Source organism: Neopelma chrysocephalum, unplaced genomic scaffold (assembly GCF_003984885.1).
Source record: "Neopelma chrysocephalum unplaced genomic scaffold, ASM398488v2 Primary Assembly neopelma1_323, whole genome shotgun sequence".
Classification (NCBI taxonomy): Eukaryota; Metazoa; Chordata; class Aves; order Passeriformes; family Pipridae; genus Neopelma; species Neopelma chrysocephalum.
Genome location: NW_020897986.1, coordinates 1,380,209 through 1,403,118, shown reverse-complemented (window position 1 = coordinate 1,403,118; position 22,910 = coordinate 1,380,209). Strand labels below are relative to the sequence as shown.

Genomic DNA, 22,910 nt, shown 5'->3' with positions numbered 1-22,910 from the left:
TCTTCAGGGGAATCTGGCCCAAATGTGGCGCAGAACTCGATTTTTATCCCGCCTTTTACTAAAACTGAAAAAGTTTGTTTCCTAATGCTTATAAGAGAGGCCATGGTGACCTCTGGGTTTTATTGTGCTGGTCAAAATGATTTTTTCTGATAATAAAAGGCAGGTGAAGGCTGAGTAACAGCTTGCATCAGAGAGTGGATGGCGGCAGGGCCTTATAAAGAGGGCGGCACGTGAAGTTTTGAAGTGGATGCTGCTGACAGAAATGCACCTTTTTGTATCTTCTGCTCTCTCAGAGGCAAAGCGATATCAAGGAGCGGAACAGCAAGAGATGACTTATTGAAAAATAAATCATGGGTGAAATTTGGCACGCTGACTGCAACGAGAGCAGCTTTTCACACCCCCTGGTACCAGTGCTGGGGGTCTCCAGGTGGAGGTTGCTGCATACAAACGCTCATGGCTCCGTTTTAGCATCGCTCAGGAGTCACTGCTGGGAGCGGCAGCTCTGAAGGGAGCTGGGCAGGAGTGTTACTCAGAGTGAGGGAAGGAGGGAATAAGCAATATTTAGGTGTTAATTGATAATATAACCCCATCTATTTTTTTTTTCCGCTTGCCAGCTCTATGACATGAGCAAGCCTATGTAAAGGAGTGGCCTTTTAGAGGCAGAAGATTATTATTATTTCACTACAGCAAGAGAAAGAGACTTAGAGAAGAGGAACCCTATAGCTCACAGTTTGGTCTTGAGGTTGTCGTTAGAACAATTCGTTGTAGTTAATAGAAATGCATAAGAAAGGGCAATGAGAAATGTTACTGTGGTCTTCTCCCCACTGTCACTGAGAGGAAGTCTGCAGGTTCTGAAATCCCAGTGAGCAGGAGGCATCATCTCTTAAGCATGTGTTTTCTGAAGGATGTTTTCTTTATTTTTTTTACCAATACCATCTTAGCCTCAGTCTGTTAATCCACACAAAAATATGTATTATGGCCACATGGCTCGATCTTCTATATCTCAGGGTGTTTGTTGCTGTCAGGATGTTATAACCTGTGGTAGTAAAGTAAAAACTGTTTGCAAGATTTGACCCTTAGTGGTGTTTTTTTAACAGTGTATGTATATACATGCATAGAAAGTTTTTTTTAACTCATGCTTTGTATTTCAGCCTGCATTGCAGAGCTTACCCCTGTGTTACCATCAATACCTGGGAGTGGGCCAGGAGCCAGGGGCACAAGTGAATTTTCACATTTGCCAGGCATGGTTCACTGGAGAAAGCAGCTCTTGTTGCTTTCTTGTGCCTTTGCTCATCTGTCATTGTGGCAATACATAGTGACATTTCGAACTGCTAGCATGGAAATAAGATAAAAAGTGTTTGGGACAACTGGGAAATTTCATTTAGACAGAATGTCAGACCCTAGTCTCCAGTGAAAATACTGTAGATTTACCATGTCCAGCTTTGTGATTCCACTTGATGTGAAATTAAATCAGAGGCTAACCATGAACAGGAAGGCATTTCAGCCTGTTCAGTTTTAGTTTGTTGTACAATTCTGGCACTCCTGATCTCTGTGCCTTGCAAAAGTAAGTTACAGTGGCTAACCATTTATAGAGGTGTTTTGAGAGAATGATTCCCGTAGAAATGTCTTTTAATCCCTTGAAGTTTGAAAAATTTGTTAAATCTCCAAAAACCTTATTCTGGCCCTCATTGTTCTCATGGGTTGAGTTTATGCTGGCTCAGTTGTGTTGCTTTGCACAGTAACCTAACACTGATATTTCAGGACAAATAGGCACCAGCGTGGCTCCTGAATGGGTGAGTTACATGTATTCATAAGCCCTTCCATTCATTTCTCTGACATGGAAAAAAAAAGGGTAGGGCTGCTTTCATCCAGCTGCCAACCCTTTTATCTCTAAAGAATCAAATTTCAGGAAACCTTTCTGCCCAGGTCAAAATTTCAAAGGGTCCTGTAATATTTTAAAAGTTTAACATCTTAATTCTCACAATTTCAGGGGGAGTGTTTCTTTTCCCGCTGAGAAGGCAAAACAAAGCAGCCCCCCTCAAAACAGAAGAGAAACCAATGAAAAAACCTAAAGCAAAACACAGGTTTTGGGGATGGGGGGGGTTAGTGAAAATGTGTTTGGTGTTACTTCACTTCCTACTATTCAGGACAGCGCATTGTTAGGACTGATGCAGTGTTTATACACATTGTGGTTATGGCTATAGTCGGGGCTATTGTTGAAGGATGTTATACAGACATTTATCATGGTATGTCAGTAAACCCATTGTAAAAATGTCCTAGTAGTTAAATGAGGCTTAGATTTAATGAGGCTGTAAGAAAGGACCATTTTTTAATCATACTGTAAATAAGGTTCCTGTAGCAATGTCATTGAGATTAACGTGCAGATTTTCTTCTGTTTCAAAATAAGAGCAATATCTCCATGAAGTGAGGCAGGCAGTTTAAAGAATACAATCTTACAAAGCCTTTGAAGCAATAATTGTGTGGTCATACTCTCACTACACAGTGACTGTAAATTGGTGTGACATTACAAAAAATTCACCCCTCCCCTCCAATAAGCTAATAGTACAATATAGGTAATAAAATCCTAACATTAATAAAATACTATGGGGATGGCTAAGTAATGCAATGTCAATGACAGAAAACCCTCTTCAGTACTCTTTTAAAAGATACTCAACATAGTTCCAAATTTTTGTGCTACTTCATTTGCTAGTGGTGAACTGACTTTAATGATTTAAACACCAATGCCACTGAAAAATGTAACAGTGAGTCTCATAACCATTAAAATTTTACCCATCAACTTTTATTTTTCTTGTAGCTGTGAAAACAGCCACCTAAAGCTCCAAAAGGTAGTTATTTGAACCACATTTTAGCTTTCTGCATTTATTTTCAGTCTAATGTATTTTCTGTTAAGTATAGTAGGTGTGCCTTATGTTTAAATTAGAAAGTGGGAAGAATAAGAAGTGGGAAGAAGGGAAAATAAATATTTCATTTTAACCATTCAAAAGGGCATTGTCAGCAGCAGAAGATTAGGACAGGAAGAGTGTCTTTATTATTCTTCCTATATTTCTTTTATGGTAGGAGTGCATTTTTCTCTTTAAAGCTGTAATTTGATGGTAAAGCTTTAAGTGAGTTTTGCCATCAGAGAAGCAGTTCCTGCCCTGAGTAACCAGCCCTGAGCCCAGTGCCACCATTCTCCAGTCCCATATTTGGGCTGCTTGAAGGCTTGAATCCTGTAAAGCCAAATAACCAAAAAGATCTCCCAGTCTTTTCAGACGGGGATGTTGTCAGAGACTTCACCCCGGGCTCATGAGTCCCACCAGAAGAGAGTGGTGCTTGTGGCAGGGAGGAACAGGGAAGGCTCAGGAGAGAGGCAGCAGGTTTTCTAAGTGGTTTTCCTAACAAAGAAAAATACCTTACTGGAAGGATGTCTGTCTAGCCTTTGTAGGTGGAATTGTGCTGGTCCTCTTGAAAGGGACAGCTGCTCCCAGGGCAGAAGGCAGGACTATCCTGGGCTCCTGCCTTTCCCACAGCCCCCTGAGAGCAGCAGCCCAGGAGGCTGACTCACCCCAGTGAGAGGCACACTACTCGGTTTTGTCATCATTTCATTCCAATTTTAGTGTTGCTGGCTTTAAGAGGAAGATCCAGACAATGGAGTGTTCTCGGGCAAGAAAAGAAAAAGATAATTCAGGATGAGGATATTTGGATCCATGGCAGCAGCCATAAACACAATAGCTTTCCTCTTCCACCAGGAAGAATTTTGACTTAGCCAGGGACTTGCATGCCCTGTCAGTGTCCAAGGTTTCCTTTTGGCAGCACATTTCCTTTCAGCTGCTTAAACTTTTCCGAGGGCGCTGCTCGAGGCGTGATTCCAAGGGCTTTATCCTACAAGAGTGGATCCCTGTAGCTCTCTATTTAGAAGGCTATTTAATGTTAGCTCTCTATTCATTTGGAAATAATGGTGTTGAGAGGGAAAAAAATTAATTAAAATGGCTTCAGAAAGTAGTTAATTATAAAGCCTACCATGGCCTGAAGTATAAAATGCACTGCAGACTGAGAAATCATGTAGGGGTGCATTACTAAAATAATTAATTTAAAATTTTGCATATATCACCCACACAGCAAATGCTATGGCTGCTGCTAAAATGAGTCCAGTGCCCTTCAAAAACTGTGAGCATCTCTTGTATCTCCCACTCACTCCCTTTTAGATGTGCTGGTTTTCTTCTTTACTATGGGCATGCACTTTGTGTTGGGAGCATCGATTTTGGAGAAAGGCTTTGGGCAAGGAATTAAATCTTCACTGTGTTTGTTTTAGCATTATCACTGTGCTTTGTGGGGGCAGGGTTGAACTCACTGAGTGCCTGATCTAGCACAGGCAAGAGGGGCACAGACCCGACTCCTGCCTGTGCTGTGCTTCCTTCATCTGGTGCAACTCCTGCCTTGGTCTGGATCAGTTAGTCTCAGCTTTTATGCTGGTCTTAGACCATTTACAATCCTGACAACTCTCTCAGAGGGTATCAAAGTTGTCAGGCTGGTGTGCTGGCCATACACCACCACGAGCTCCCGTCAAGGCAATCCTTCAAGTTGAGCACTCTTGGACTAATTTTAGGGGTTTTTCTATGCTGGTGCTGCTGTGCTTGCCTATTAGGTGAAACAAATGGGAGCTAAACATTGCAAAGCCTCACCTTTAGGTGCAGGAAAATAGCTGGTGGGTTTTTGGTATTTGAGGGGCGAGGGGTAGTTTGGTTTGGGGTTTTGGGTTTTTTTTGTTCGGGGGTTTTTTGGTGTTTGTTGGGGTTTTTTTGTTTTGTTTTGTTTTGGGGGTTTTTTTGTTTGTTTTGGGTTGGGTTTTTTTTGGTTTTGTTTTTTTTTTTTACTTTTGAAGAAACAAGTGTGTCCTGTGCAGGCTCAGGTTTTGTGATCACATCCCAGCTGTACCTGCTCTCAGTAGCCCTCAGTGAGCAGTGATTCCTGCCTCCTGTCAGTCTCATTTCTGGTTGGTGCAGGTTCTTGACATCCAGTGCTTTATCAAACATAGGCTGCTTGGCACCTATTACCACTGATCTCAGCATTGCTAATAAACAGCAACATCAAGGCCATATTTTCTGGTTCCTGTCAGACCACTGCTTTCCTGGGTGAAATAAAAGTCCCATTAACATGCTCCTCCTCATCGGCTCTGACAGTTTGATTAATTAGGCCCCCTCTTTAGATGACCTCTGCACTGACACGACAAGGAGGTGAATATAAAATGAATAGTTTGCCCACATAATGGCCTACTGCAAGTTTCAGATTTTTATCAGATCAGACTGAAGTCCGGGGCCCATATTAAAACCTCCAGTGTACAGCAATATATGGCTGTGGGTTATGAACCACAGGCTTTACAACATGCTTTAAAGAATTAAAACCAAACCAATCCTGGCCATCCTGATATATTGACTTCTCCTCTAAGAATTAATCTTTCCCTTAGTCTCTTGGCCATACAATACAAATCTAATTCATTTACATTATCAAATAAAATGACCTTTTGTTTTCAAAGGATTTTTTATTGCCAGAAAATACAGTATGTTAACTCTGTGGTTATTCAGGCTCCCATAAAATACTAATGTAAAGCCATTATTCTAGTGCCACTCTATTTAAATGTCAGTCTGCCTTTCTATTATAAACCACCAGTTCATAGGCTGGTAACTCATCAGTAAAAAATTTACTTCGAGTGAGAACTTGTAATATGAGCTCACAACTTTTCTTTGAATGTGTATTTTTTTTTTAATATGAGTTGTATATTTTAAATATGAGTTGTATATGATCCCAAGAGGCGAATATGTAATTGGGAAACTACAGCATGGCTGGAGCACCTCTCCTGTGCAGACAGTCTGAGAGAGCTGGGATTGTTCAGCCTGGAGAAGGGAAGGCTCCAGGGTGACCTTCCAGCAGCCTTCCAGTGCCTGAAGGGGCTACAAGAGAGTTGGAGAGGGACTTCTTGCAAGATCATGTAGGGATAGGGCAAGGGGGAGTGGCTTCAAATGGACAGAGGGCATAGATTAGATATAAGGAAGAAGTTCCTCGCTGTGAGGGTGATGAGACACTGGCACAGGTTGCCCAGAGAAGCTGTGGATGCCCCGTCCCTGGAATTCTTCAAGGCCAGGCTGGATGGGGCTCTGAGCAGCCTGGTCTTGTGGAAGGTGTCCCTGCCCGTGGCAGGGGGTTGGAACTGGATGATCCTTAAGGTCCCTTCCGACCCAAAGCATTCTGTGATTCTGTGTTTGGTAGCACCAGAAACGCTGGTTGTTGCCCACTGGATGGTGCCTCTGACTGAGCTGCTGCTTTGTGGTTCCAGCAGAAGCAGTTTTTGTCAGCGGGCTGTGGGGAGGCTTTGGAACTACATTGCAATCCACTGGGAGGCAACTGGGGCTTTTCATAAAACCTGGAGTTTGATTGGTGGTCACTGAGAAAGACACCTTCCCTACCTCTTTTTCCTCTGCTGTTTGCTTCCATTTAATTTTATTCCATTAGCACTCTCTTGAGAGGAAATAGGTGTTGCATGTGGCCTCAGAGAGATGTGGGGATCAAATCCTCTCTCCCTCGAGGTGAGAACTGTAAAGAGCAGGAATGGCATTTTGTTGATCAGATGTAAAAATTCTTTTACATTGGTTTCTAATTACCTTATTATTAGAAATATTGTTCTATTATTATTAGGTTTTTTTCACCAGAAGAGTCAAATTAACTCTCATTCACTCTGTGGTGATCTGCACCTCCCACAAACCTCATTGAAAGGACAGAGAGAGAGCCTAAAATTAGGTGTTGTGTAAATGACCCACATGTAATCTGAGTTCCTTGTTTAATAACTTTGAAGGCAACAAAAGTGAGTGACCCATTGCTTAAACAGATCCTTTCCAATTAAAACAATGCTCTGTTTACCTCTGTGATACCGCATGCTCTCTTTTCAGCAGCTTCTGCTTTTTTTCGTGACCCTCATGTTTTTCCCTCAGTCTCTTCTGTCATTTTTTCCCCTTTTGTGTTCATCTGTTGATCAAGTAACTGCATTACTTTAATTGATTTGCTAAATTGGCTCATACATAAGACAGCTCTTCCAGGTAATAACCTGGAATAAATGTTTGCTTGCATGGCTGGGGCCCTGCTCGAGTGCTGCAGCAGTTGGAGTTCTCATTGGTTTGGGAGTGCATTGTGCCATTTCTGCAAGTTATTTGTCAGATTCCTTGATACAAGCAGAGCAACAGGAGATAGATGTATATTTATACATATATATATATATATATATATATATATACACACGTGTGCACACATTGCATGCATGTAATATCAGGTATAGGATTTTTTGTATGTGTGAACTTTGCTTGCACACTTGTCTCCTGAGGCTTCCTGAGCTGAGAATATATCATCATATTGAGATCCATATCACAATTATTGAGATTCATAATCATCCCATTCTCTCTTGGTTGAAAGAATTTGGCAAATGAAATATCCGTGTTTTCTGATGAAGACTGAACATGAGTTGCTAACTTTCCCTTCCTGCAGACTCCAAAAGTGGGATCGTGGTTTTCAGTAAAGGTGAAATTTTGAGTATGCCAGATGTTAAATTTCTGCACAAAGCAAGGGCTGTAATAAATGAAGAAAATTAACAAAATCTGCATCGCTTTTAAATAAATGACATTTCCTAAAATTTATAATTAAATAGTAAACCAGTATTATGGCTTAAGGTCCAGCCATGATATTTTATACCGTACCTAAATGCCAACTAAGCATGTGTTGTGACACTGGAAACTCTTAGTTTTCATATGGTTAGTGAGGGTAAGCAACTTTGCATCCACCTTCAAGAATAAGCTGGAACGGAAGGTAGCACAGACTTGAAACAAACAAGAAATGCTGGGAGTATCCTGTGACCTAATTATAACTAACTGTTTCCATTCTTTTCTGTAAATATACAGAAGATTATGTTACAAGTTCCTACAATTAAATATTGTGGGCTACGTGTGCCTGGAAGACTTAATACATGTGAGCCTTGTTTGGTTTTCCTACCAGGCATTCTGTAAAGTTTTGGTGTCTTCTTGAGGAATGCCAGGCAGTGTTTTGAGAAAAACATAAATAAAAATAGTGATGGTACTTACAGAGAAACAGCACCATCTGACTTTGTGCAGTCTCAGTGTCTGATTTTAAGTCAGAGTAGATAAGAATAATTGACTTATTAGTGAAGACTAATAGTGAAAATCATGGAGGGCAGCATCCTGTGTCTACCCTCTGATTCACCTTAGGCAAGTGATTTAGGCATATATTCTGGCAAATTTATTCTTGGTGTGGCCAACCACATCCTACACAATACCTCTTTAAACAATGCTCCATCTAGACTGTTCTGAACCTGAATTATTTATTACTTGTAAAGCACTTGAAAGAGTTTTTGAAAGCCTTCAAGTTCCTGTGATTGTGATGTAGGTTTGTGCTTAGCGAGGGGTTTTTTTGTTGGTTGGTTGGTTTTGAGAGTTTTTTGTTTGTGTTTTTTTACTTTTCAGAAACAACAAACCGGTTTGTTACCTCTGGAAGTTAGATCAGGAAAAGCAGGGGCAACTAAGGCATCCACATCATGCAGGCACAACAACCAAACCCTTTTTTTTCTTGATGCTATGTGCTAGAGCAGGGAAGTGTGTTACATGAAAAGCTTTAAAGCAATGCAAGAACAAGAGCAAAATTTGGCTCTGCTTTAAGTCCACTCTTTGAGAGACTTTATAACTCGGAGTCTTTTTCAGGTGTGTACTAACCACAGCTTTACTGTGAGAGCTCAGAGTAGTGGTGATGGATTGCCCTCTTAAGGTGGCTCTAAACAGAGGTGATATCTAGTAGGTATTCCTGAAGTATAAAACAGCAAGTCTCTTCAGAGGATTATCTTTAGAGAAGAGCAGAATGAGAAAAGTGACTTCCTTTCAGGTAGCCCAGCTACTGTTTTTATTCCATCATCTGAGGTTGGGGGTTGTGCCACTGCTTACAGAGGCAGTGACATCACCTAGTGTTCTCCCTGATTTATTTAGTCAGGATTTAAATGGATATGGCCTGCAAGAGCTGGAGCTGGTGCGTGGACCAGTTGTAGGAAGTTTAGCAAGTGCCGGATTCTACACCTGGGATGGGGCAACCCTGGTAGTACGGACAGAGTGGGGAATGAGATGCTGGAGAGCAGTGCCAGGAAAGAGACCTGGGGGTCCTGGTCCATGGCAAGTTGAATATAAGTCAGCAGTGCCCTGGCAGACATGAGGGGCAACCCTGTCCTGGGGGGCATCAGGCAAAGCATCACCAGCGGGGCGAGGGAGGGGATTGTCCTGCTCTGCTCTGACCTGGGGTGGCCTCACCTTGAATAGTGTGTGTGTATTAAGCTATTGGAGAGCATCCAAAAAGGGCAACAAAGATGGTGAAGGGCCGTGAGGGGAAGGCGTGTGAGGAGCAGCTGAGGGCACTTGGTGTGTTCAGCCTGGAGAGGAGGAGACTGAGGGGAGACCTCACTGCAGTTACAACTTCCTGGTGAGGGGCAGAGGAGGGGCAGGCACTGATCTCTGTGGTCACCAGTGACAGGACCTGAGGAAATGGCCTGAAGTTGTGTCATGGGAGGTTTAGGTTGGATGTTAGAAACAGGTTTTTCACCCAGAGGGTGGTTGGGCACTAAACAGGCTCCCCAGGGCAGTGGGCACAGCACCAAGGCTGACAGAGCTCAAGAAGCGTTTGAACAACATTCTCAGGCACCTGGTGTGACTCTTGGGGATGGTCCTGTGCAGGGCCAGGAGTTGGACTTTGATGATCCTTGTGGGTGCCTTCCAGCTCAGAATATTGTGTGATTCTGTGACTGATGATGGTGCATGGGGGGCTGTGGCCTCTGGGCAGCAGTGAACTGGGACATTGGTTCAGCAGCTCTTAGGGAGTCCCCAGCCAGAATTCATCCTCTGGGGGAAGACACACCTTTCCTCTTGGTCTCATTAAATGTTAGGCAGTACAAGCTGCAGATGTAAACATACCTAAAGGTGCTGAAACACTACATAAAAATATGTATCTGGAAAGCCTCTGGTTTGTGGCATTAATTCATGAACAAGCAATTGTGTTCACTGACCAGTGTAACCTTTTGAAGGACCTACAGACACTCTAGTGATGCTAAAGTATTCTGTTTTAAGGAGCATTCTAAATAATTAAATATCTAGAGGCTGTTTCTTAGGACCAAGAACCAAATTCTCTAATAGGGCAGGCAGGCATAACTACTTTGGAGTATTTTATTTGTTATACTAACTTAAATCTGGCAACATTTGCTTCATAATTCACTGAAATGTAGCTTACTTGTTTTAAAGGCAGACATCTTTCTGTTAATATTTTCCAAATGCTGCTTTTATAAATGTATAAAATATTCAACAGAAGCTACTGGTTGCAATTACACCTGTACAGATTTGGCTTTTTTACATGTCAAACACAAAGACTTCCCCAGTGGATTGAAACTATGCAACATAGTATGTTGGGGGAAAGGTCTTTACTTCTTTACCTTTTTTTTTTTTCTCTAATTTGTGTTGTCATCACAGAAGCAGGGCTGTTAGTAAAAGCCTCTTCCAGATTGACCTGAGGTAGAAGCTTTGTCAGTTTACATTTCCTGCATGGATAATAAGAGGAATGTAGAAAATTAAGATGCAATAAAACTGACATATTATGATCACTTTTACTATAAGAAAACAAGAATCCAAGCATCATTCTTTAACATGCACAGTTCTTGAGCAAAATTAAATCAAAATTTCAGTTGTTTTTTTCCCCTTTTTTCCCCTCTTTCCCCCAGTGTGTCCCTCAGAATGGACATTCAGTTTATATTATGGTGAGCTTCAGGACCAGAGAACTTCCTTTAGGTAGATATACCAGGATTCTTTGTGTTTCTACCAAGACCACAAAATTCTACTATAAGAATTTGAGGCATTTAAGCTCTTTTCAGTACTGTAGCATCCTTTGACTCTTCAAAGGTGCATGTGCATTCCCATGTAGTATGGGAATGAAGGGGACACTGTGCCCACTCTGGAATGAAAAGCAGTTTTACAAGTCAGTCCAGGATGGTACTCCATAGGTCTGGGCTGCTGCCACAGTGCTTCCACTGCCATATGGGGAAACAAAGTGCATTTAATGTATGGATCCATTTAAAGCTGGTCCTAGCTTACACCAGGTCTATCCTTCAAGCCATCCTCAACTTTATGCAGCACAGAAATATGTAAGGTTTAATACTTGCTTCTATTAGTAGGCCTCTGTAATTCTGTTCCTTTTAAAAGTAGAATGAAATTAGCCCTTGAGTCAAGTTTGAATTATTTTCATATTTTTGGGATATTAAAATATCTCCCAGATCTCATTAAGTAAAGCCCTAAATAAAATAATTGCAATGCAGTTAGGGATTGGAAAGCCTCAGAAGGTTTGGAGGAAATTTCCTCTTTGATGAGCAATTCAGATGCTTAAGCCAAGGTAGTGTGGTTCATAAATTGAGAAATTCCTCTGCTCCTTTCCTGTCCTTTCCAGTACCCACTGGATTCCTGGTGGAGTCCACTCCTCTGCTCCTCTGTGTGTTCCTTACTCCTGTCCTCTGGGAGCCCTGTGCTCTGCCTCCTGCTGTCCTCAGTGTCTTGTGATCCTCTGTGACATTGCTGGCATTTCGACCTCCTGCCTGCCTGCTCCTTTGCTCTCAAGTGTCTTAAACCCTGGTGTGTTTGTTCTGTGTTTCTTTCCTCAACTTCGTTCGATTTTTATTTTTGTTAAAACGCGTCTTCCCCACAGATGAGTTTTCTTAAATATTGTCTGTGCTGCTCTGGTATTGTTAACACAAAACATGTGAACTGAATGGACAATCCTCTGCCAAAAAGGATCACTATCCATTCAAGACACAGGATAGAAGATGCCAGTGGTTGGTGTGGACCATCAGAGAAGCGAAATAACTGGAAGGTATCCACAGAGGTAGCAGTGGTAGCAGTAAAGGTCCTGGATTTTTCTTTCCTTTCATAGCTCTCACAGATTCAAGCATGGATCTCTTGTCTGGCAGGAGTTTAAGCTGAAACCTTCATGGACCAGTCTGAGTTAGAAACTGGGAGAGGCCTGGTGCAAGGATTGTACCATGTCATGCTGGCTGGTGGCGATGAGGTGATTGCTGCTGCTTCCCAGAGGAAAAGCACTGTGTGGGCTCTTGCCCTCCAAACAGGGTGGATGACAGGGGGTTGTGCTTCTCAAATGCTTCGTCATTTAGATAACCGGCGTTTAGAGATTATAGACTGTAAGTGAAAGAGAGAGAGAGAGGAAAAAGTACAAAACAAAACAAATTACCAGCAGCTGTTGAGGTTTCAGGTTTTTCTAGCGTTGTAAAAATAGCAGGACCGTGTTTTAGAGGCTTCCAGACTCGTGTGCAGGTTGGTAATAAGGAGGTAACATGCAGTAACGTGGCTAACATAATGGCAGTACTGAAAATCCACTTTTGTAAGAGCTTCAGCTGTTTGAAGATGCAGGGTAAGCAAAATCCCAAGGAACCAGACCTCATGGTGATTCTTTTGGTTGTGTATTATTGTCCTCACTCTCTAAACAGGACACTGAGGCACAGGAGTGCTCAATGGGAATGACATGCAGCTCGAGCCCCCAGGCTGGGCCTCTTACTGATATAGCAACATTACACAGGATGAGCACATTTAGGAAATAATTTAACCTTTTTCATTTCCTGATAGTTGTTACACTGTGCAAAAAGCATTTGAACCTTTGCCATAAGAAGGAGCTTAATCAAAAAAAAAAAGTACTTTTGTGGCACCGAAGGCAAATTTCGGAGCCTTTACAGAAGCTCCCGTATCGCTTCCTCAATACACTGTGCACTTGCCCTGCTCAGCCTTTTGTCTCCTTGATTACACATGCTCTCCTCCTTCCCCTTCTCCCTGGCAGCCCCTGTTTGTGTATTCCCAGTAGGCACGTTCTGGCCATTGACTGAACACGGCGCCCGGCACGTGTGGGCTGCCCGGCCCTGGCAACAAACACTCGTGCGGGACGGAGGGAGGGGATTGAAAGGCTTTTCTTCTTCTCTGGGCACAAAGGTCACTGTTCCCCCCCCATCCCTTTGTGGCAGCAGCTTTTGCCCAGCACCAGCACCGGCGTAGACGCTTTGGGGACGTGTCTGTAGGACGGTCCTGCAGCTGAGCAGGTCCAGGAGTGCGTGTCCGTGTCCTGTCCCACCACTTTTGTTCTGCTGCTGGAACTGTCTCCCTCCCTCCCGAGCCAGGTCTGTGTGCTCAGTTGGAATGCTGAAAAAAAATAAAGAGCATTTCATTACTGTTATTGGTCGTGTGGAAGCGCTTTTCCTGCTGTGATGCCTTTTAGACACTCCCTTGGCTGTTATCCTGTGGAAGGAGATAGAATGAGATTTTTGCCTCCTGCACACTTTACTCATTGGATTAAGGATAAAATTGAAGCTTTCCTAAAAGACTGGGCAGCCTTAAAAATGAATGAATACATGGGATTTAAGAACCATGAGATAATTTAGTTTTTCTAATCCTGTTTAGAAGTAACTATTGAAATAAACGGATTTACTGGTGGAGTTAAGAGGAGAATCTGAATCTAGAAGGTCTCACAGTACATTTACCTTTTGAGTTGTTGAACTCTGAGGATCAGGTAATTAAATTCATGAGCCAGAGAAGAGATGAAAGTAGGTTGTAGGAGATACCAACCTTTAAAAACATTAAAGTTCCAGAAGGATTTGAAATTCCTGTATCACCTGGATAAACTTGGCTATGGCCTTGTGTCTCCTGTTTCCTCATGTCATAGTGTTGCTTCTGAGGAGCACACCAAAGAGCAGTTGTGATTTTTTTGGTCATGAAATAATGCTCCACGACTGTGCTTTTATTGTGGGTTGGCTTTGGTTCATTTGGGTTTTGATAAAACCGTCCGGTGTTTGCTCGGGAGAAGGGAGATCCGATCACCTGCTGAAGAGGCAGCTCTCTGCTGTAAAAAGCAGATGGATTTGTGTGTCTTGTCCAGGGGTTCTCCCAATGCACCTGTAAAAGGAGGGTGAGTCTTGCTGTGAAGCTTAAGATTCCCTCCCTCCTGGCATCACGTCAAGTAATGTCTGTGTCTCCTGCAGCACGGGGTGCGAAGATAATTTGCAGCCTCCTGCAGAAGCACTCAGTTTTAATTGCAGACAATGTAGCTTCCAGAATGCCAGGTGGAGGGGGACCTGTGGGGATTCCTGCGTAGAAATGAAGAGCTGAGGAGAGCAGGGACGGGCCAGGTGTCTGCCTTTCACGAGGATCTTCCCTGTGTCACACCTGGTGCCAGCAGAGCTGCTGTCCCTAAACGACAGGGAAGCTTTGCAGTCAGGCCAGGGCTGAGCTGTCAGGTGAGCCAGGGACTGGGAATTATCGTGGCAGTTTGATGGCACGTGAAGGGAGGCTGTGGAGTGTGGCGTGGTTCTGACGAGCAGAGGCTCAATTAGGTTCCCCTGCACACGCCAGGCATGGGGTGTGAGGAAGTGTTCTGGTCCATCAAACGTAAAATGACAAAATCATTTGTAATCTCTCATTACCAGTCCCGGTGGGTTTTCCGTCCACGCCTCCCTCGTGGCATTATTCAACAGCTGATATCTTTCTGCTCTTGCCAGCTGTACCTAAAAATGAAGTACACGATGGACGGGTTTAGGAGTTAACTGAAATTACTTTTACTTGGAGCTCCACAGGAAAGAAAAACAGGTCGGATCTGAAATATGGCTGCTAAGGATCAAGCAGCCTTTACTAATTATTTGCACCTGATTAGGGGATACCACAGGTTGGTGTATGTGCTTTTACCCTTCCGATTCTCTTTCCCATCCCATGGGAGGGAGGGAGTGGCTGTGTGGTGCTTGGTTGCCAGCTGGGCTTAAACCCTGACAGTGCAGCCAAAGTTCATTATAGGCATTTCTTCCTAGATAGGAAGTGGTTTCTCACAGTGAGTAATCAGCTTGAAAATATGTTGCAGAAGGCACCTAACGTCATGCACAGTTTTTCTTATAAATTATTTAGAAGTTGAGAGTGACTCTATTTAACTCTTATGTATTCAAAAAAAGGCACTAATGGGAGTTAACTACCCCTCTCCAATAGCCTTTGATAGGATGCTACCTACCTACAGTGAGGGGTTGTCTTTTCTGCAAACATTTAAAGTTTGCTGGGGGTAAACAGCCGTTCCCTGTGCGCTCCTGGGATTGTGACACGGGATGAGCTGTGGGATTCACAGCACATCAACCCCATTTCGTCTGCACTGCAACACAGCCGAGTGCAAACATCGGGTGACCTTCCCTGTGATCTCATCTAAACCTGAGCCGGTGCCAGAAAGCTGTTTCCCTTCTTGGTGGTGTTCTGAACACATCCTCTTGGCTTTCTGGAAATGCCTGGACCCCCCTGAAAGGCAGGGACCCTCAGTCTGCCTGGTCTGTGCAGTGAATATGCACTGAATATGCAAGGTTTTGTGTTTTAAATGCCTGAAGCCTAAATCTGCAATCCAGGTGTTCTTCCAGTCATGCCTGCTCTTCTCCTTGATTTGTTCATTTTGTATGAAAATCTTTATTACATTAAGTAAGCACTTGACCATCTTTTTTTGTGCACATGCTGCATAATCAGGAAGGTTTCTTGAAAGTTTTCTTTGCAAGTGGATTCCCATGTGGGGCCTGTTAGTCACAGCTAATTACAGTGTTGGTGAATGAGGAATATATTTGAGCTCAGGTTCCCCTCCTTCTTCCACAGTGCTTCAGAAGAAAATAAAATAAAATAAAAAACCAGCAGACAAATCCAGCTTTTTCTGTGGTTGTAGTCTCCAAAGAGCTCCAGAGAAATCACAGATGTGGTTTCATGTTTCAGGTTTAACTATGGTGTAATAACTACAGTCTTATCTTTGGGAGAAATGCAAGTGGGGAAAGAATCATTAATTGACAGTGAAAAGTTCGACCAACGCTCTGTGTGTTTGTTTTTTTTAAAGCAGCTGAATGTTTAGCCAAACAATATTTAAACTTCCAACTGCAGCCTTGAAGGTTACAATAATTTTGATATATTGAGACCTAGGAGCTCTGTAGGACAGGAACTTTAGATCCATGTTTCAGGAAGGTCAATCCTAGAAGAGCAGAAATTCTTGTGATTTGGTTAAAGCTAAGAACACAACCTTCAGTTTTAATTCAGCTGCATACAAACCTTCTGTGAGTACAATGACCTTACTTTGCAACACTTTTGGGCATTTCTGTGGGTGCAGAGCAGGGCAGCTGTGAGAGGTGAAGCTTCGAACTCATAGCTCACATCAAATGTTTGACTAACATCTAATTTCCCTATCTTTTGTTAGTGTTCATTCAGGAAGTCTGCTGGCTTGAATGAGTTCCTGTGTGTGTGTGTAGTATAAGTATTAGTTCAGTAGGACTACATGGGATATGTCTATTATTTGTTACTAAGGCACCAGTGACCTTCCTGCCCCTATATTAGCAGCGCCTGCTGTTTTTCCATACTGCCAGTTGTCAGGAATGCAGATCATCCATATAACTGGGTATAATCCTCCTTGGTCAAATCATTGTGTCGGGAAAACAAAGCACTTTAATTACAAAAAATAAAAATTAGAGATGTAATCTCAGCAGGACACTCCCGCTTTAATGCATATTTGAGGTGGAGAAATATGAATAATTTAGAGGGTAGAGGAGGCAGGTTACATAATGAAATTACATAGGGCTCTAACGATCTCTCTGTCTTTAAAAGGTACAGTTTTCTTTGGTTTGTGGTTGTTTTTCCGCCCCAATTTTTGTTTTCTCTTTTCAGAACTGCAGTACACAGGAGATGTCAGGAGTAGCTTGAACTCTCAGAAAGATACCCCCCAAATGACTAGGGCTAGGATAGGAGTTTCCTACCTAGAAAATGAAGTCTAAATCTCTTTCCTGAGCTCTAGGAAATGCACACATGGCTGAAAACCCTTAAAATTAGTACAGTACAAACAGCTGTATAAAAAGTTGTTAGTACCAGACATTACAGCATCCTTTCAGAACAATTGCTTTGTGTACCTACCTGATAAGGAAAGGCTTTATTATGATATACCAACATGAAAATTATTCATTTTTGCTGTTATACTTTCAAAAAGTACTCCTAGAAGGTTCACTTGTCATTGCTACAGGCTTGGATTGGTGGTTAAACCAGTGTCTCAGAACAGTGCTATGCTATGGTGGAAAAGACTGAGAAGATAAGTTTTCCTTAAGAAATAGTAAATGAACTTTAAATTGTAAGACCTCTTTAAAAAACCATCGTGAGGCTAAACACTGTGTGATGGGGATCTTTTGGAGGCTCAGGAGTTCAAAACCAAGACAGGTGACAGTAACCTGGTGTTAAAAGTGCTAAAAGGAGCAAGTTTGAGTTTGGTGAAACGCTGTAGCACAGATGGTGCTTTTAAGTGCCACCTCGTGCATCCTGTTGAACTGTTACTGCTGTGAGAAATTGATATTTGCTTCTGAAAAGCCTTGGAAATTTTTTGCTTGTTTTGGTAATTAGGATGAGGAAGGAGTTCTTATCTTCCAACATCCCCAAACTTTGAAAAAGAAAGCTTTATATTTAGACTGTGTTATACTAATATTTTTCGCTTTCCCTCTAGTGAGTAAATGCCCCCAGGGCTGAATACTCTTCAAGTACAAAAATAGCATCAGATATTAATCTGAATTCAAACGTATACATTAATACATGTATGTATTTGAGTCAGCGTGTTTTAGAGGCATCCCCTTCAAAAAGGCTGTCTGCAAGTAATCTCTGAAGCACAGAAATTGGTTTAATTTGGAAAAAAAATGGAGAAGGAAAGAGATTTTTATTTTATGCTGATGCAGTTTGTCTTATTTTCCCCCAAAGGACACCATGGTTTAATGGATGGGGCTTTAATCTACCCAGAGGTCAGTCTTTGCTAGACAAGTGGAACCTTATTCCTGAGGGAATTGATATACTAATGACACATGGACCTCCCCTTGGTAAGTGAAACAAAAGCTCTGTGTGATTTTTTTTCCGTGAGAATTTTACTTTCAAGATAAGCAAAACTAATAATGCTCTACCCTATACTCTAATTGCACCCAAACTCAAAACTATGGATTAAAAACCTTCTTGGAAGAAGTGGAAAATGATGATTAGGCTTAGCTGATCTGTTGAATTTCAATAAAAACCTTAATTTTTTTTTGTTAAATTCAAGCTAAGGGAGATCAAATATCTGACTCAATAACCATTATAGTGTGACATTTTATTTAAGAAGAGTATTCATCTGACAAGCAGTTTCCAATCCCATATGATTTTTTAGAGATTGACTAAAACTTTTAAAAACTTTTCTCACTACAATGGCATGTGACTTTAAGGTTTGAGAGTAAGCAGTCAGGAGTTTAGGAGTATGTAATCACATCTCCTCCTTGATAAAGTCCTTATAAACTTAGAATATGTAACAGTAGTTTTAAAGGTATTAATTGGCTTATAAAAAATTTGTGAAGGAATAAAATTACGTTCTTAAATAATTGTTCCTTACTTGAACTAATAATGGGTGAGCACCAGTCTGTGAATGCATAATTTGTTTTCTCATTAGGTAGCTAAAAGTTTCTCATTTAGTTGAATTTTGCTTGCCTTGTCAACGTGAGTAATTCACTGATCTCCATTTTAGCTCGTGAGATCTTAACTAGGTTCTGATGGTCTCAAAAAGACACTGGGATACTCATGTAGCAGAGACAGGAGTACTCAGTTTTGGCATGTCTGAAGTCATTAAAGCCCACACTAAAACCACTTGAAAAGCCCCACTATTTTTCCTCTACCCTGTACCCCAGAAGATAGTATCACATATTATTTACTGCTTTTCTATAAGACACATGTGGCAAGCAGTCCAGGACTGTATTTTAAGTCTTTCAGTGGGGTTTACAACAGAGCATCTGTCTTTTATAAATATGACTTACCAGGATAAGGAAGTGTGGCAGTCTTTTCATTGCCCTTGCTGTGATTTTGTCAGGGTTTTAAGTAAGCGCTTGCAATCCAAGGGGTCAGATCATCACACAAATCACACAGAGACACTGACTTCTGAGGTGGTTGTGAATATAGTAAAAACTTCTAAGAATTGCGTGGTGCCATCATAAAGCAGCATTTTAAATGCTTCCAGGCTGGCTCAGTGATCTCACAGAGCTTCTTGGTGACAGTGGGATCAGGAAATAATGCATGCTTATGCTTTCTGCCACAATAAAGAGTCAGCAACCTAAGCAAAGCTAAGGGGAAAAAAAAGCCCAGGAAGTTTTTGACCAATGTAATTACTGCTCCTTTTATATTCTGGTTCCTTTTTTTTTTGGTGCTACTTAGAGAACACTGTAAGGTGATCTGCAAATTCTCTTTAACCTTACTGGAGCTCCCACCTCACTGCTGTGTTAAAGCAGAGATACAGCATCCACTGGCTTTGGAGCCACCAAATATTGCAAACCAGTGCTTTGAACAGCACTCTCCTAATCAGTTTATTTTCCCAAAGAAGCAAAAAAACCCCCGCAAGCATGTTTATAATGTTTCATGGGTGCTGTTTTAAATGGGTTGTTAATCCATCTGCTCTGAATTGGGTTCGTACAGAAGCACTGTGATGCTGCAGACACTAAGGACTGCTTTAATTGAATAAGCATACTTAAATTTTGTGTTTGATGGAGATAATAAAGTTCAGTTTCAAAAGGTTGGCACTGTATATTGACTACAGACACAGATTAGTTGTTAGTACTGTGCCTAAAATGAGGGGCTTTAGGTCCCAGCCTCTGTGGTGATATTGACAAAATACTGCTTTTTAAATAACTATTTATTGTTTACTTATTTACTTAGTAAGTAAATATTAAGGGAGGTAGAGCTGTAACTGGACGACTCTTTGTTCGTTCTAAAATTTAGCCAAGTTCATGTCACAACACGTTTTTACTACCTGGGATAAACCTGGCACAGAGTGTAATTACACTAAAGTCGGGAGAATGGTGCTGCAGTTGGACGTGGCTCCTGATTTGCCTTTCACTCCCCCTCTTTCATCTTGCCCTGCTGATGTTTGTCAGTGCTAGTCCAGGCAGCAAACTTCTGTAAGGACTGATGTCAAATTTTGTGCATTTTCCCATATTATCTGTAGGACCAACTGGCAGTGTAGTCCATTAGCACTGGCTTTTGAAAGCTGTTTTGCTGCATTGCTTGAGGTTGGTGATGCTGGGCTCAGGAGTTACCTGATGCTTGCAGACCATGGCCCTCTGGAAGTTGTGGGAGACTGTATTTTAAACCTTTGGGGTGACAGCTGTATCAAGATCAGCTGATCTTCCTGAGCTGTTTCACTTCTGGAGTGACCACACAGCTGGCTTGGGAAGCTGACTGCTCCAAGAGCCAGGGGAAAGGGAAGAAAAATCTGCAGCAGTGCCAGGAATAAGTGTCCCAGGGTTTCAAGGTGGAAGATGAGTTTAAACCTGTAGTTTAAAAAACCAAATCACATCCAGAAAAATATTAATGCAGAAGAAGGGAGGAAATCTTAAGGAAGACAAAGTGACAGTGAAACATTCCTTAAAAGCCGCTGTGTGCTTTAATGGAGAGGTTATGACTGGAGATAATGTAATAAACCTTCTGTGAATTATGACTTCCTGAAAGACTACGTGAAACCTTACCTGAATAGAGAAAATTAACAATATTGATTGCATTTCGCCTTCAGGTTTTCGAGACTGGGTTCCAAAGGAGCTGCAGAGAGTGGGTTGTGTGGAGCTGCTGAACACGGTGCAGAGGCGAGTAAGGCCCAAACTCCATGTCTTTGGTGGGATTCATGAAGGTAAGGAGCAGCACTACTCCCCCCCACTTGGATCTCAGACAGATTTCAAGGAGCACATTTTGATGGTGTATTGCAGTGGATGGATGGTGGCATATTGGACTAAAGTGGGGAAGGAGCTGAGGGAAGTGGTTGCATGCACAGCACGTTGTAAATTTATGCCAGAATTAAAACAGGCTGTTTCAGGAATGTGTGCTACATTTAGCCACCTACATCTCTCACTGTGCAAAGGTTGTTCTATGCAGGTTATTTGAAAGCAATTCAAGTTTTGACAAACTTGGTTAGAGAAACAGATGAGATTCCCCACACTTGCAAGCCAAAATGAAAATTATCCCCATTACTCTAAATACAGGAGCTGAGAAAGGTGCCAGAGAGAAAAGAAAATCAAAGACAACTTACTGTCTCAGCTCAGCTCCCTCGGTGCACAAGGAGAAGCAGAAAGGAGGGCATCTTGAGTCAGGCATCAGGAGGCACTGCCAGAACTCACTGTGCATACATTTCCAAAAGCACCCTGTAATACAGTCTGTACTGCGTGTGTTACCCTCCAGGAGTCTCATGTTTTAGAAGAGATATTTCCCCACTCTCAGTGCCAGGACAGGCAGAGTGTGAAGCCTCAGAAACAATGAGCTCAGTTTGTGGCAGTGGAAGAGACTGAGAGATTAAATACATGCTGGAGATACTTAAATATTTAATACAATTTCAGGGCTTTCATGTGGCTGAGAGACAAACACTAGGAGTTCTGCCTGAGAGAGAGTGTAAGACTTTGTGACCCTGGAACTCAAAATTACACATTAAATGCTTTATATTCTCCCCCTGGAGGTTTCTCCATTGTCTATAACTAGGTTCTCCATAAGCTTAAAGATCTGGAGGACTTCATAAAAGGAAAATAAAAAAAGGACAGCTTTCTCAACTAGTGGTGTTGGTTTTTCTGAAGCCCTTGTGACTCCATACGATGAATTTCATGCCTGGCATCTGCAAATAAAGAGTTTATTCTGGGAATGCTGACATGACCTTAAGTATAGAGGCACAAATAAACAGTCTTTTAATGCACCCAGGAAAAGATTGGATATTTTGTATAAACATTAGCCCTTGCATGTTAAGAATAAGTGAATATAGCAAGACTCCCAGCTAAAACGTGTAAACTGCCTACAGCCTTTTTAGGCACATTAGGTGGTGAAACTTCTGGTTGTAATAGCATTAAAGAGTGGGAGAGGAAGATATTTAAAATGTACATGTGCATTTTAATTATTGTACATTTTAATTATTATGAGAAAGCACCAAGGAACCCTGTGCAGCACCCTACATTTATGTCTCACAGGAAAGGTGGCAGCACATATTAAAAGCGATCGTTCAAACAAATTCTTACAAGAATAACAACAAAAAGTTAAAATCCCGTTTAGTACTTACACAGAAGACATAAGAACAGCTTGTTTCAATACGGGAAGAAATAGCAAAGTGTTAAAAGCATTATCTTACAGTTCAATTAATTCTCATCCAACCCCAGCTGAGATGAACATGCACCACATTCCCTTAAATCCACGGAGGCTGTACACACATTTTGGTGATGCAGGTTTTTTCCCCTGGTTGATAAGCAAGAACAACCACAAACAGGGTTTCTCCCACCATGAGACGGTCTAAATCAAAATTGCCATTCTAAATAAATAAAGTAATACAGGTGGACAGTGTAGCAATTCTGAAGTGATTATTCTTTCTGATAGGCACTGTGGGTAGCTGTATTTATCTTAGCTTTCAGACAGCAGTGATCTGTACTGTATCATAATGGTTTAAAAGAAAAACATTTTTCCTCTGTGGGTTTGCCATGGGAAACTCTCTTCCTCCATGAAACTCGGGGGGTTTTCAAAATTATTTTTTTTCAAGTACATTTGGTGCCAGATACATTTTCAAGACCTTTTCCAAGTTCTTTGTTTAGCTTTCTGTGGATGTCAGCTGAAAACACACACATTTTTATAAAAATAGTTTAAAAATATATATATGTGTATATATAGGTATATGTACATATGTGTGTGTGTATATATATATATTATATATATATAATATATATTATATATACTATATATTATATATTATATATATTATATATATTTTTATATATTATATATATTATA

General features: G+C 41.6%; 1 protein-coding gene across 1 annotated transcript in view; it reads left to right on the top strand.

The window, feature by feature from the left end:
• MPPED2 (metallophosphoesterase domain containing 2) overlaps positions 1-22,910 on the top strand; it is a 101,212-nt gene that overhangs the window by 77,401 nt on the left and 901 nt on the right. The window contains exons 4-5 of the mRNA XM_027705341.1: positions 17,856-17,971; positions 20,674-20,787. Of these exons, the coding sequence (XP_027561142.1) occupies positions 17,856-17,971; positions 20,674-20,787 (230 nt within the window). The remainder of the gene's footprint in view (positions 1-17,855; positions 17,972-20,673; positions 20,788-22,910) is intronic.